This window comes from Rasamsonia emersonii (genome assembly GCF_000968595.1).
Source record: "Rasamsonia emersonii CBS 393.64 chromosome Unknown ctg1118621760104, whole genome shotgun sequence".
In the NCBI taxonomy this organism is placed as follows: Eukaryota; Fungi; Ascomycota; class Eurotiomycetes; order Eurotiales; family Trichocomaceae; genus Rasamsonia; species Rasamsonia emersonii.
The window spans coordinates 114-12,444 of record NW_013563183.1 but is presented as its reverse complement, the minus strand read 5'-3'; the positions used below and the strand labels follow the sequence as shown (position 1 = coordinate 12,444).

Below are 12,331 nucleotides of genomic sequence, written 5' to 3'. Positions count from 1 at the left end.
ATTCACTCGGACAGTCGATGATGTAAGTTATCATTATTCCTTCGTTTCTTTCCTCAAGGCCGTTTGCAGCTGTTTACATAATTGAAAATATATATTTCTTGTTATCTTATTAATTAATTAATCGCGTCAGGGGGGATACCTCGTATAAAAATACATAGTCTAGTGGAACCACCTAGTTTAGGTTCAAAACTTTATGTAGCTTTTTATTTTATTATTAATATTATTCAAGGTCTACCACAGTCTACCAATACTGCAGAGTATTATTTATGACAAATCAGGTACATCGTTTACTTTTTTTTATTCTTCTGATAGGGAAATTTCGTTCTCGTTCTCAGGGTAAATATTATCCGTTGATGTCTGCTTAGATGCTATGTCTGTACAGTATATAGTCTAGTATATACATATTCATGCTACTTACACTTTATATCCGCTGCTACCACCATGTGGGCCAGCTGGGCCTACATCATAGCTTACGGTCATAGCTTGCAGCCTTGCGCTCACAGCTTGGCCGACCGTCTCGTTGATCCAACTTCCTGCAGCGCACTCCACACCCTCTGTCCCCGTTCCCACATGATATCTTCCCAGACATCGACCGTCCCATCCGGTCGCAACCGGCGCACCTGCCTGACTCCCTGCGTATTCCATCCCATTTCCGACTCCCCCCGGACAAATCTGACCAGAGGATCGATCAGCGCAGACCGCACGATCGGCTTCTCTTCGTCCTCCAGAACAGCCCCGTCCCCCCAGAACCACATGGCCTTGTCGCTCGAGTGGGTGACGCCCCATGCCGGCGGTAAGTAGTCATCGACGCACTTGACCCGGTACTCGATTCGGTACCGGTACACCAGATGGCCTGCTCCCCCGCGGGCCAGGGCGTTGATGAACCCCCGCTCCAGCATGTGCACCTGCATGTCGGCATACAACCGCCCAAACGCGTCCCGCCAGTCCCGACTATCCGCTGGGAGCTGGCCTGATGGGTAGTACAGCTGGACCAGCGCATCGCAGGCTTCGGGCGGGTAGTCGGCCTCGATGCGCTCGCGTAGAGCCGAAACGGAGTCCTCCTTGGGGGGAAACCAGGTTCCATACAGAAAATGCTCGTCACGGCACTCCCCGTTCATAAGGCGGATGTGACGCGCGGCCAGCCGACGCGCAAACAAGCCGCTGTCGATATCGCGAAAGAGATTGGTCGAGATGAACGCAGAGTCGCTCCAGGGCCGGAATTGATGGTGCTTGATGCGCACGCTGGCTTCGATCAGCGTTCTGGCGGGGAGAGATCGCAGACGCGAGAGCTTTTCGGCCGAGGAGAGAGTCAAAGGGATATCAAGGGCAGAGAGAAGCTCATCAAATTGGTCCTGCGCATTCGCTGCCGACTTGGGCTGTACGCCGGGGCCATTGGACCACATGATGGCTTGTCGGATGATGCTTTTCTCGTCGGGCAAGAACAGATCGTGAGCCAGTTGATGGAAGACCGAATAAGCACCTATAAGCGTCAGCCCTGTATCTGCAGACATATACAATCATAAGGGCACAGAGGACAGACCTGCAGAGTATCCCGCAACAGTAATATTTGACGGATTTCCCCCGAACAGATGGATATTATCGCGCGTCCATTCCAGGGCCAGGCGCTGGTCCCAGAACGCTTGGTTGCCGGCGCTCTCACCATGTAACGCCGCTTCGTGCCGGAGTTCCTCTGAGCTCAAGAACCCCAACACGCTTACTCGATAGGCAGGGGCGACAATCACGCACTTGAAGTCTGTTTCCCCTAGTAGGGCGGCATTGTTGGACGAGTTGGGAGTGCCAACCTGGAGGAAGCCGCCGTCTTCAAACAGAAATTAACAAAAGCCTAAAAAAAAGAAATAAAAATAATAAAGAAATGGGACATACGAATAAAGAAGAAAACGGGCCATCCTAGAAACCGTCATTAGCATCAGGAAATAGCACGTAACTTATACATACTGTATATTCAGTACTCACCTCCATCCGGACACCTCCCCACAGGCACCCAGACATTACACTGAAAACAGTCCTCATCCAAGCCAGGATCATCCCACGAGGCGCCCGGCTGCGGACACACAGCCGCCTGGCCATCATGTCGGCCGGGGTTACTCCTTGAGCCGTACGAATAACCGCGGGGGAGGGGGCGGGCCTGTCCCCATCGCCTCGTGGGCGGCAGCGCATAGCGCAGACCGCCAAAATAGCGACAGAGGGGGATAGTTGCTTCTGCGGGTGATTTTTCCAGTGTGTCTTTCTTCCGCTTGAGGATGGTCACGCCTTGGATGTACCCCCGATGGGCGAGGTCGAGGATGTAGGGCTCTCTGATGGTGTCCATATTGTTATTTTTGCCGGTGGAGCTTGTCCTTGGATATAGATCTAGACTTTGATGGGGATCGTTAACGCCCTGATGCCAACCAGAGGCAGGTTTATTATCGATATCGACGCCAGTATCAATAGCAGTAGGCTGCTGCTTCTTCGGACGGAGCAAAACGCGGAGACAAAACAGGCAGAGTATTCCGCTCAGTTGGACCAGGAGGATCAACAGGGGTAATGAATAGTGATTTTCCATTATCGTTAATCATCGACCATTGAAATCCATTCTGGAGAGTCGTTTTATTGGAATTGTTGATGTATTGTATTGCAAGGTTAAGGTCAGCGAACGAATAACAATCAATCAGCGGAGCTCATCATGTGACCTCAGCAAATCGACCCTAACACAAGGCCTACTCATCAGTCCTGAATCAGCAGCTCTTTTTCTTCTGGAATACGCACTCAGTCACGGTTCGACTGATTTCTGCTTGTCTTGCTGGATATATTCCTCCTGACATGATTGATGGTAGACCACAAGATTCAACAACCTAGACTGATCAACTTGCCTCTATGATACATGCAGTAATTCATGCAATTGAAGAGACAAAAAAAGAAAATAACGAAGAAAGGAGAGGAGAGTAAACAAAGAACAGAAATAGGAAGTAGCCTCAAAGCAGCCTTCCTCGCCTCAAAGCGAATAGAGTCTGCAAATTCAATAAACCATCCATCATCGCTCTGAATCATGATCACCAACTTATTAGAGACTAAGTATAACAAGCCTGGAATTGGCACAGAAACAATAACCTCATCGAAATGACGTCTGGTCTGAGCAGAGAATCTCCAGATCATGGGGAAAGATCTGGAATAAACAGGCGACAAAACGTGGAGCAGGGTAAACCTTGCACAGAGAGAATGATATCTGGCAATCGAAGACCCTGCATAAACAGTTGCCCATCCGTCATATCAACGCGCATCTATAGATCTCAACTGCTGCAGTAGAATCGCAGAACATCCTCCAATCAATGTGTTCCTGAAAAAGGAAAGGAAGAGAAATTCCTTCCGAGACGAATATTCCCACGTCCAGCCAGTCGATAACTGCTAGGAGCCTTTATCGTCCCGCTCATGCCGAGAATCCCCTACAGAGGTCCCATTGCTCGCATTATGATTATGATTATGCTTGCTCCCATGTAGCTGCTGAAGCAGTCGGATGACGTCCGAGTCGGACCCAAGCTCCAGCCTATCGATGATATCCTCGTATCGGTGGATCTCACTCTCCAGCGTCTCGATCTTGGCCTTCCAATCTTCCTGGATCAGCTCGCCAATCTGGTCAGACATGCATCCACAACGGCAGTCGACGCATTGGGTCCTGTCACACTGACGGCGCACCACATACGTTAGCGGCGAGGACAAAATGGAAGAAGAGGAGAAGAAATCAGTACCTGAGATTCTTTGTCTCGACAGCAGTCGCAAGCGCGCTGCCCGGGCTGAGACGAGGCAGTAGGATTCGCAACCTCACGTCTCTGCTGTGGATGATCGGGATGATTGGGATGCGATTGTTCCATGACACTAAAACCAAATCTCCACATCCAGTCTAGGAAACAAAATCAAACGAGATGGCAATGAGAGTGGAAGAAAGGAGGAAGCTGCTGCTGGGTCCAGTCAACAGGAGCACCCGCCATATCATATCATTATCGTGATGGTGACGGTTATTGCAACTGCTGCTGTCCGAACTCGGCGGCGGCAGACTGAGTTTTAACTATCCATGCAGCTGGCCAGGACAAGGGCATGCCCAGTGCAGCCACAAGTAGCTGCTAGCAGTAGGTTGTTTTCTTCTCTCGGGGAGGAAAGATGACAACCCTGCGGACAGTCTCGATATAGGCACAGGACATGGCCAAGAAAGGGCCAACAAATGGCTGCGTGACGGGATGAATAGCCTGCTCCGATCAGCCAGCCATCACAACGACCCGAGCGGGGGACGCGGTTAATAGTTTGCAGGGCAGGATCAAAAAGAGACAAGACAGGGACCCCGATTTAGTAAGGAGAGAGAGAGCCAGGGCCACCTAAGTCGGGTCAGTCAATCATCGTCGACTTCGCGTCTTGCCCATTAAGTTATGTCGCCTGCCCGTTTAAACTAAAAACTCGGCCGTATTAGTTCCGTTGGCCATCGGCGATTGACACACAAAGACCGTTGCGTTGCGTTGCGTTGGTTGCGTTGGCCCGTTCAAGTCCCGAGTGCCGACTCCGGCCTCGTAAGGCGATGATCGCCCCACGGCGGAGAATTTGATATCGCCATCCGTGAGTGCAGTCACGGAGCACGGTACGTGGGGCCGTCCTCGCGAGTCTGGAGTCTTGCGGAGAGAAAGAGTCGTTGCTGTATGTACATACGTGTACAGTACCTATCAACAATCCCAATATTGAATCCTAATCAGCCCGACCTGCCAGACGGTAGACCCCTGGTCAAGGATTGATTTCCTAAGTTATGCGCACGGGGGCGGCATCGCAATCCAATCAATGCGTCCATTCCAAGCAGTCAGAGTCCTGAATGGGAAAAGTCCAAAAGGATAACGAAAAGGGGAAAAAGAAAGAGAGAAGAAAAGAACCGGGTTGGTCTGGAATCGAGGAACGGCTCGTGCATCGGGGAAGCGTTTGCCAGGGTTAGTACTGTAGATAGGGTTAGACCGTTAGTCGTTGGTCATGCATAGCCATACTCTCGACGAAGATCTCGAGGATGATGCGATGCGATGACTTCCTCGTGGGCCCCACTCTATCAAAAAAGATGATATAATATGTACAGTAGTTATCATATCAGGTGAAGATTAACATGGTTTCCTACGATCTTTTTTTTTTCGAACGAAAAACAGCTTCCATCTCCATGCGCCAAAAACCTTATCTCTGGCAATATTAACGTAATCCACAACCGAGCGGATCGCCACCTGTCAACGCGACTCATATAGAAATTGAAGTTATTCAACGCGCAATTATGCCACCAATTCGCACTGCAAAGGCAAAAAAAGCCCTCGAATTAGAGGGCAAGATCGAAGCTGCAATTTCTGCTTACAAAAAGAAGCAAATTCCTTCAATTAAAGAAACTGCGCGTCTTTTTGGTGTGCCATATACTACCCTACAGTCTCGACTTAAGGGACGCCCTGCAAGAGTCAATTTACGCGCAAATTCACATAAATTGACTGCAAATGAAGAGGAAACGCTTGTCAAGTGGATTCTGGACCTAGATAAGCGTGGATTACCTCCTCGACCTGCTTTTGTTGAAAATATGGCTAATCATCTTCTATCTCAACGTGGGTCTCAAGGTCCTCCTCCACAAGTTGGCAAGAACTGGGTTTCTAACCCAGTAAAACGCCGCGATGAGCTCAAAACACGATACTCGCGTTGATATAACTATGAGCGTGCCAAATGTGAAGATAGCAAGATAATCCGCGAGTGGTTTGACTGCTTTCACGAGAAGATTCTGGAGTATGGGATTCAGCCGGATGATATATACAACTTTGATGAGGCTGGTTTTGCCATGGGCCTCTGTGCAACTTCAAAAGTTATTACAAGGAGTGATGTTTATGGCCGTCCAAAGCTTCTACAACCTGGTAATCGCGAATGGGTTACAGCAATTGAGTCAGTTTGTGCAACAGGATGGAGCCTTCCTACCTATATCATCTTCAAAGCAAAAGAACTTCAAGACGCCTGGTTTGATGAACTTCCAGAAGGCTGGCGGCTTGATAAAAGCGACAACTGATGGACAACTGATGAAATTAGCCTAAGATGGCTCAAAAATCAATTCATTCCTGAGACAGAGAAGCGCAGGAAAGGTGCATATCGACTACTAGTTCTTGACGGCCATGGAAGCCATCTTACACCTCAATTTGACGAACTCTGCGCCCAAAACAATATTATCCCGATTTGTATGCCTGCACACTCATCACATCTTCTACAACCTCTTGATGTGAGCGTTTTTGCACCTCTAAAGTATGGATATGGCAACCTTGTTCAGCAGCAGATGCAGCACGGCTTCAATCACATTGCAAAGCTTGACTTCTTAGAGGCATATCCTGCAGCATGCGCAGAAGCCTTTAAGGCTCATACTGTTCAAAATGGCTTTATAGCCACTGGGATTCATCCATTTAATCCAGACCGAGTTATTCAAAAGCTCCATATTCAACTTAAGACGCCTACACCACCAGGAAGTCGATCCAGTAACTCACAGTCATCCTGGGGCTTACAGACGCCTCATAATCCTTGTCAACTACAGCGGCAAGCAACTGCAGTCAAGAAACTTATAGAGCAAGGTCATACAAGTCCTTTAAGTTGGTTTAATGAAGCATTTAATCAAATTACAAAGGCATGTGAATCCACCATGATTCAAGCAGCGATAATGAAGAAGGAATATCAGGATTTACTTGCTGCACATGAGAAGGAGAAGCAAAAGCGTCAAAGATCCAAGAAGAAGATACGTCATGAAGGAGGAATTACTAGAGAAGAAGCGCAGGATCTCATAAGGTCAAGAGATCAAGTTATTGAACCTCCAGTAAATGATCCTCCACAGTCTCAATTACCGGCCTCTCCACCGCGCGTACGCCCACAATATAGGTGTAGCGATTGTAATACTCTGGGCCACAGGAGGAATCAATGTCCTAATCACAATAGTAATTAATTTTTTTGTATATAATTGCTGTTTTAGGTAGATAATTGAGCTTTAAATTTCTATATACAAGACGCGTTGAGAGGTGCGATCCGCTCGGTTGGGCGATCCGCTCGGTTGTGGATTACGTTAATCAAGCAACGAACAACCAAGAAAGATAGATCACAATCAACCAAAAGCGTCCATGCAACCATCCCAAACGAGAAACGAGATCTGAGATCCTAGCTCCAGTCCAAGTTCCTGTAATCCCTAAAAGAGGAAGGAGGAGTAGACGATCAAATGCACGTCTTGCGTAGGTAGATAATATCTGTCTATCCAGTACAGAGCTGCAATGGTAGATTAGAATACATTAGGTACTTAGGTACTTAGGTAGATACTTACAATCGAACTAACAGAAAGCCTGAAAAAGAACACACTCAATCAATCAATCAATCATCAATCCTACAAGAAGCAAAAAAAACCCATCCAGCGAAGCACAATGCACGAATCGAATTTCTTTTATTCTTAGTATATACTACCCTAGTACTCCGTACAGAGTACTTTTCCAAAGTATGCACATACAGTTACTACTAGGTACAGACTGTACATACTGTACAGTTATTACCCTTTTCACCCTCGTGCATGCAGTTGCAGTATTATTATGATTATTAGCTCGGCCTAGCAGATCTCGACGCAAGATGATTATTCCGGCAGGCCGCAGGCCCCTGGCCCATACTTTCTTTTTTTTGTGTCTTTTCTTTTTCGTGCTTTTTTTTGTTGTTCGGAGATTCTTCGGGCCGTGCGGGCTCGGGGGCTCGGGTTTTTTTCCTTTCCTGTCTTCCTGTTCGAACTTCGGCGTGGGGTCGGGATTTGAATGAATCGTACTCCGTATTTAATTATTTCTGATTCTGAACTAATTATCCCTAGGTACGTACCTACCTATGTATGTATTATGTATGTACCTAGCTAGCGCGGCTAATAATACCTTACATTGATCACGAAATTTCTGGCTTCGGTTGAAATGTCGCCGAGTTTGCCGCCATACCCTACCGATAATTATTACTCCATATACGGAGTAGTGTTGACATTCAACCTCATAGACCACCTGGACTAGAACTATCCTGGAGGTTGAAACTACAGTAGAAAATAAAATCATATCTCTATACTTCCAACTTAGACAGTAAAGTATCCAGTATCCTATATCCGATTTTCTGAACGCAAGTCAAAGCAATCAACTCAATTCATCATCTATAGAGAAGAACATGGCATATCGTCGCTCATTTGGATCAGGTAGAGAACACACATCCACCAAACAGGTAGAATGACAAAAGCTTCAGCAGAAGACAACATCAGAAGATATTTCTACGCGGTTATATCCTCGGCGTCCTCGCATGGATAACGCCCTAGCAAGACAAGGGATCGCACCTTGAAAACGTCACGTCACGTCAATCAGGACTTGACAATCTTGCAGATAAGATCCTGCCCGTCGACCGAGTCGCCTTCCTTGACCTGGAGGGCAGCCACCTTGCCACTGTGAGGGGCAGAAATAACCATTTCCTACAACAGTCAGTCTGCAATGCAAGGCGAAAAAAAAAAGAACGACGACGACGACGACGACGACGACGACGACGAAACTCACCATCTTCATGGCGCTCAGAACCGCAATAGGATCTCCCTTCTTGACCTCGTGACCGTCGTGCACCCGGATTTCCACCACCACACCGCTCATCGGTGCTCCAACCTGGCTGCTGTCGGTCGGATCCGCCTTCGTGCGGGCTGTATTATCGACAGCCGCCTTCCTGTCATCCACCGTCACCTGGCGCACCTCGCCGTTCACCTCGTAGAAGACCTCCCGCTGGCCTGTCTGCTCGGACAGCGGGCCAATGGCCAGCAACTTCAAGATCAGCACCTTACCCTTCTCGATCTCCACGTGGAACTCTTCGCCAATCTCGGGCCGGGCCAGGAAGTACCGCGTGGGCAGCACCGACAGATCACCGTACTTCTGCACGAATTTGCGGTAGTCCTCGTAGACCTTCGGGTACATCGCATAGCTGGCCACATCGGTTTCCGTCGCACTGCCAAACTTCTCCTTGAGATCGTTCTTGATCTTGGCCAGATCGAGCGGTTCGAGGAAAAGACCCGGTCGCTTGTCGAGCTTCCGGCGATTGCGCAGCGCCTTGGACCGCAGGGGCTCAGGGAAACCGCCATAGGGCTGGCCCATCAGCCCTTCGAAAAACTCGAGCACGGAAGCCGGGAAGTCGAGCTGGTCCGCCCGCGCCACCACATCCTCGGCACTGAGCTTGTTGGACACCATAAACTGGGCCAAGTCTCCGACCACCTTGGACGTGGGTGTGACCTTGACAATGTCGCCGAGCAGGTCGTTGGCCGCCTCGTACGCCTTCTTCGTCTCCGCCCACTGTTCGCCCAGACCCAGCTGGCTGGCCTGGAAGATGAGGTTGGTGAGCTGACCTCCGGGGATCTCGTGTTCGTAGACCTCCGGGTCCGGACCGGTCAAGCCGGCCTCGAACGGCGAGTACAGAAGACGCAGCTGAGCCCAGTAGCTGTCGATAGCCCGGATGTGTTGCACGTTCAGCTTGGGATCCAACTCGGTGCCCTCGAGCGAGGCGAGGAGGGCGCCAATGCTAGGCTGCGAGGTCATGCCGGACATGCTGTCAGTGGCCGTGTCGACGGCGTCCGCACCAGCCTGGGCAGCGGCGACCATGGACGCGACACCGGTACCCGCGGAGTCGTGGGTGTGGACGTGGATCGGAAGGTCAGGGTACTTCTTGCGGATGGAGCCCACCAGCAACGTCGCCGCCTTGGGCTTCAGCACACCCGCCATGTCTTTGATACCCAGGATGTGGGTACCCAGCTGGACGACCTTGTCGACCAAGTTGAGATAATACTCGAGGTTGTACTTCTTCTTGGGGTTGAGCATGTCTCCGCTGTAGCAGATGGTGGCCTCGACCACACCACCGGCCGCCTGGACAGCCTTGATACCGACCTCCAGCTGGTCGACATCGTTCAGAGCATCAAAGACACGGAAGATGTCGACTCCATTCTTCTTCGCCTGCTTACAGAAGTGGTAGATGGCATTGTCGGGTAGTCTGTGTTATGTGACGTTAGCGAGACCTTCAAATTCAGATTAACGAAAAGAGGGAGGGGGAGCTGGGAGCACTGACGAGGAATAGGCGACACCATTAGCTCCACGCAGGAGCATCTGGAATGGGATGTTCGGAACGGCCTTGCGCAGCTTGCGCAAACGGTCCCAGGGGTCTTCGTAGAGGAAGCGCATGGCGACGTCAAAGGTGGCACCACCCCAGCATTCCAAACTGTAGGCATTGCTGTAGGCGTGGCTGGTCTCGCGGGCGATGTTCAGCAGGTCAATCGTTCGCACACGGGTCGCCAACAACGACTGGTGGGCGTCTCGCCAGGTAGTGTCCATGATGAGGCAGCCCTTGTTGGCGCGCACCGCGCGGGCAAAGGCTTCGGGACCTTGCTCATCGATGATCTTCTTCCAGCCGTGGGTGGGAGGCTTAGACACATCGATGGGCTTCCCGGACTCGTCGAGTAACTTTGGCTGGACAATTTCACCCTTGAGCTTCGGCTCGCCGATCTGGCCCTTGATACTGCTGCCGTTGACGGCGACATCACCCAGGTATGCCAACAGCTTCTGGGCACGGTTCTGACCTCCAATGAGCGAGAACAGCTCCGGGGTGTCGTCGATAAAGGTCGTCCAGCAATTGCCCTCGATGAAGGTGGGGTGGGACAAGAGAGATGTCAGGAAAGGAATGTTGGTCTTGACGCCACGGATACGGAACTCCACGAGAGCGCGCAGCATCTTGCGACGGGCAATCTCGTAGGTCGAACCATGGCAGGTACACTTCACCAGCATGGAGTCATAGTGCGGTGTGATGATAGCGCCCGCAAAGCCATTACCACCGTCCAGACGCACACCGTTACCACCGGCAGAGCGGTAGACTTCGATCTTGCCGGTGTCCGGTTGGAAGTTCTTGGCCGGGTCCTCGGTGGTGATACGGCATTGGATGGCGAAACCGCGGGTCGAGATGCGGTCCTGCGTCAAGCCCAACTGCTCCAGGGTGGCACCGGCCGCAATCTGGATCTGCGCGGCGACAATATCAATGCCGGTGATCTCCTCCGTGATAGTGTGCTCGACCTGGATCCGGGGGTTGATCTCGATGAAATAGTAGCGATTCTGCTGGTCGACCAAGAACTCGGCCGTTCCCGCGTTGCGATAGCGCACCGCCTTGGCGAGCTTGACGGCGTCCGCCAGGATCTTGTCGCGGACGTCCACAGGCAGGTCCTTGGCCGGGGCCAGTTCGACGACCTTCTGGTGGCGGCGCTGGACGGAGCAATCACGCTCATACAGGTGGACAACATTGCCGTGGTTGTCACCCAGCAGCTGGACCTCGATATGCTTGGGTTTGTCCAGGAAGCGCTCGACAAAGACGGTGCCGTTGCCAAAGGCGGCGCGTGCCTCCGAAGCTGCACGTTCGAAGGCATCCTTGAGCGATTCCTGGTCCCGAACGACTCGCATACCACGGCCACCGCCACCGAAGGCAGCCTTGATGATGATAGGGAACCCGTAGGTATCCGTGAAGGCCTTGACATCCTCGAATTTCTCGACAGGGCCCTCAGTGCCAGGGACGACAGGCACATTACAACGGATAGCCAACTGGCGGGCAGAAACCTTATCACCTAGGCTCTCAATGGTCTCTGGAGTCGGACCAACAAAGACCAAGCCGGCCTTCTCGACCTTGCGGGCGAACTCGGCGTTCTCGGACAGAAAACCGTAACCGGGGTGGATCAGCTGCACCCCGTGCTCGAGGGCGATCTTGATGATCTCGTCACCGGCCAGATAGGCGCCCACGGGGGTATATTGGCCGCGCTTGCCGATGACATAGGCCTCATCCGCCTTCTGACGGTGCATGGAGAGACGGTCTTCCCACGAGTAGACGGCGACCGTCTGGAGGGAGAGTTCGTGGGCGGTACGGAAGATACGGATGGGGATCTCACCGCGGTTGGCGACGAGGATCTTCTGGAATTGAATGACAGTCGAATTGGCCCGCAGCCGGTGGTGGACAGAGTCCGCATGGAGGCCGTCGTCGACCAGCTCTGAGTCATCAATGGCCTCCTCGCGGAGGTAGCCGTTGCTCGCCATGGTGGGCTAGAGGGTCGAGCGGGCGCGCTCTGGGCGGGAGGGAAGAATCAGCAGTGCCGCACTCGCGAAGAGAACGAAACCAAAAGAGCGACGACGGGAGAGTAACAAGACAACAGAAGCACGATTGAAGATTGCAGCGAGGAGAAGAGGAAAATGGACGGGATGGAGCAAAGGAACCTTGGGCGAACACAGTCGAGTCCCGGCGGGGCAGACGCCGG

At 51.4% G+C, this 12,331-nt stretch overlaps 3 protein-coding genes across 3 annotated transcripts; 1 reads left to right on the top strand and 2 right to left on the bottom strand.

Annotated features, from left to right (window-relative positions):
* Positions 1-361: 361 nt before the first annotated feature.
* T310_4296 (Carboxylesterase) lies at positions 362-2,563 on the bottom strand (the record flags this gene model as incomplete). The annotated part of the gene is made up of 6 exons (XM_013472825.1): positions 362-374; positions 419-469; positions 502-1,501; positions 1,541-1,819; positions 1,885-1,908; positions 1,975-2,563. 6 exons carry the CDS (start codon positions 2,561-2,563, stop codon positions 362-364), a joined length of 1,956 nt encoding a protein of 651 aa, XP_013328279.1.
* A 2,721-nt stretch (positions 2,564-5,284) lies between these two features.
* Positions 5,285-7,010, top strand: T310_4295 (uncharacterized protein; the record flags this gene model as incomplete). Its single annotated transcript, XM_013472824.1, has 4 exons — positions 5,285-5,600; positions 5,724-6,000; positions 6,070-6,883; positions 6,996-7,010. 4 exons carry the CDS (start codon positions 5,285-5,287, stop codon positions 7,008-7,010), a joined length of 1,422 nt encoding a protein of 473 aa, XP_013328278.1.
* A 1,370-nt stretch (positions 7,011-8,380) lies between these two features.
* T310_4294 (Pyruvate carboxylase) lies at positions 8,381-12,113 on the bottom strand (the record flags this gene model as incomplete). Its single annotated transcript, XM_013472823.1, has 3 exons — positions 8,381-8,488; positions 8,571-10,038; positions 10,114-12,113. The coding sequence occupies 3 exons, from the start codon at positions 12,111-12,113 to the stop codon at positions 8,381-8,383; spliced, it is 3,576 nt and encodes a 1,191-aa protein (XP_013328277.1).
* Between the last annotated feature and the right edge of the window lie 218 nt (positions 12,114-12,331).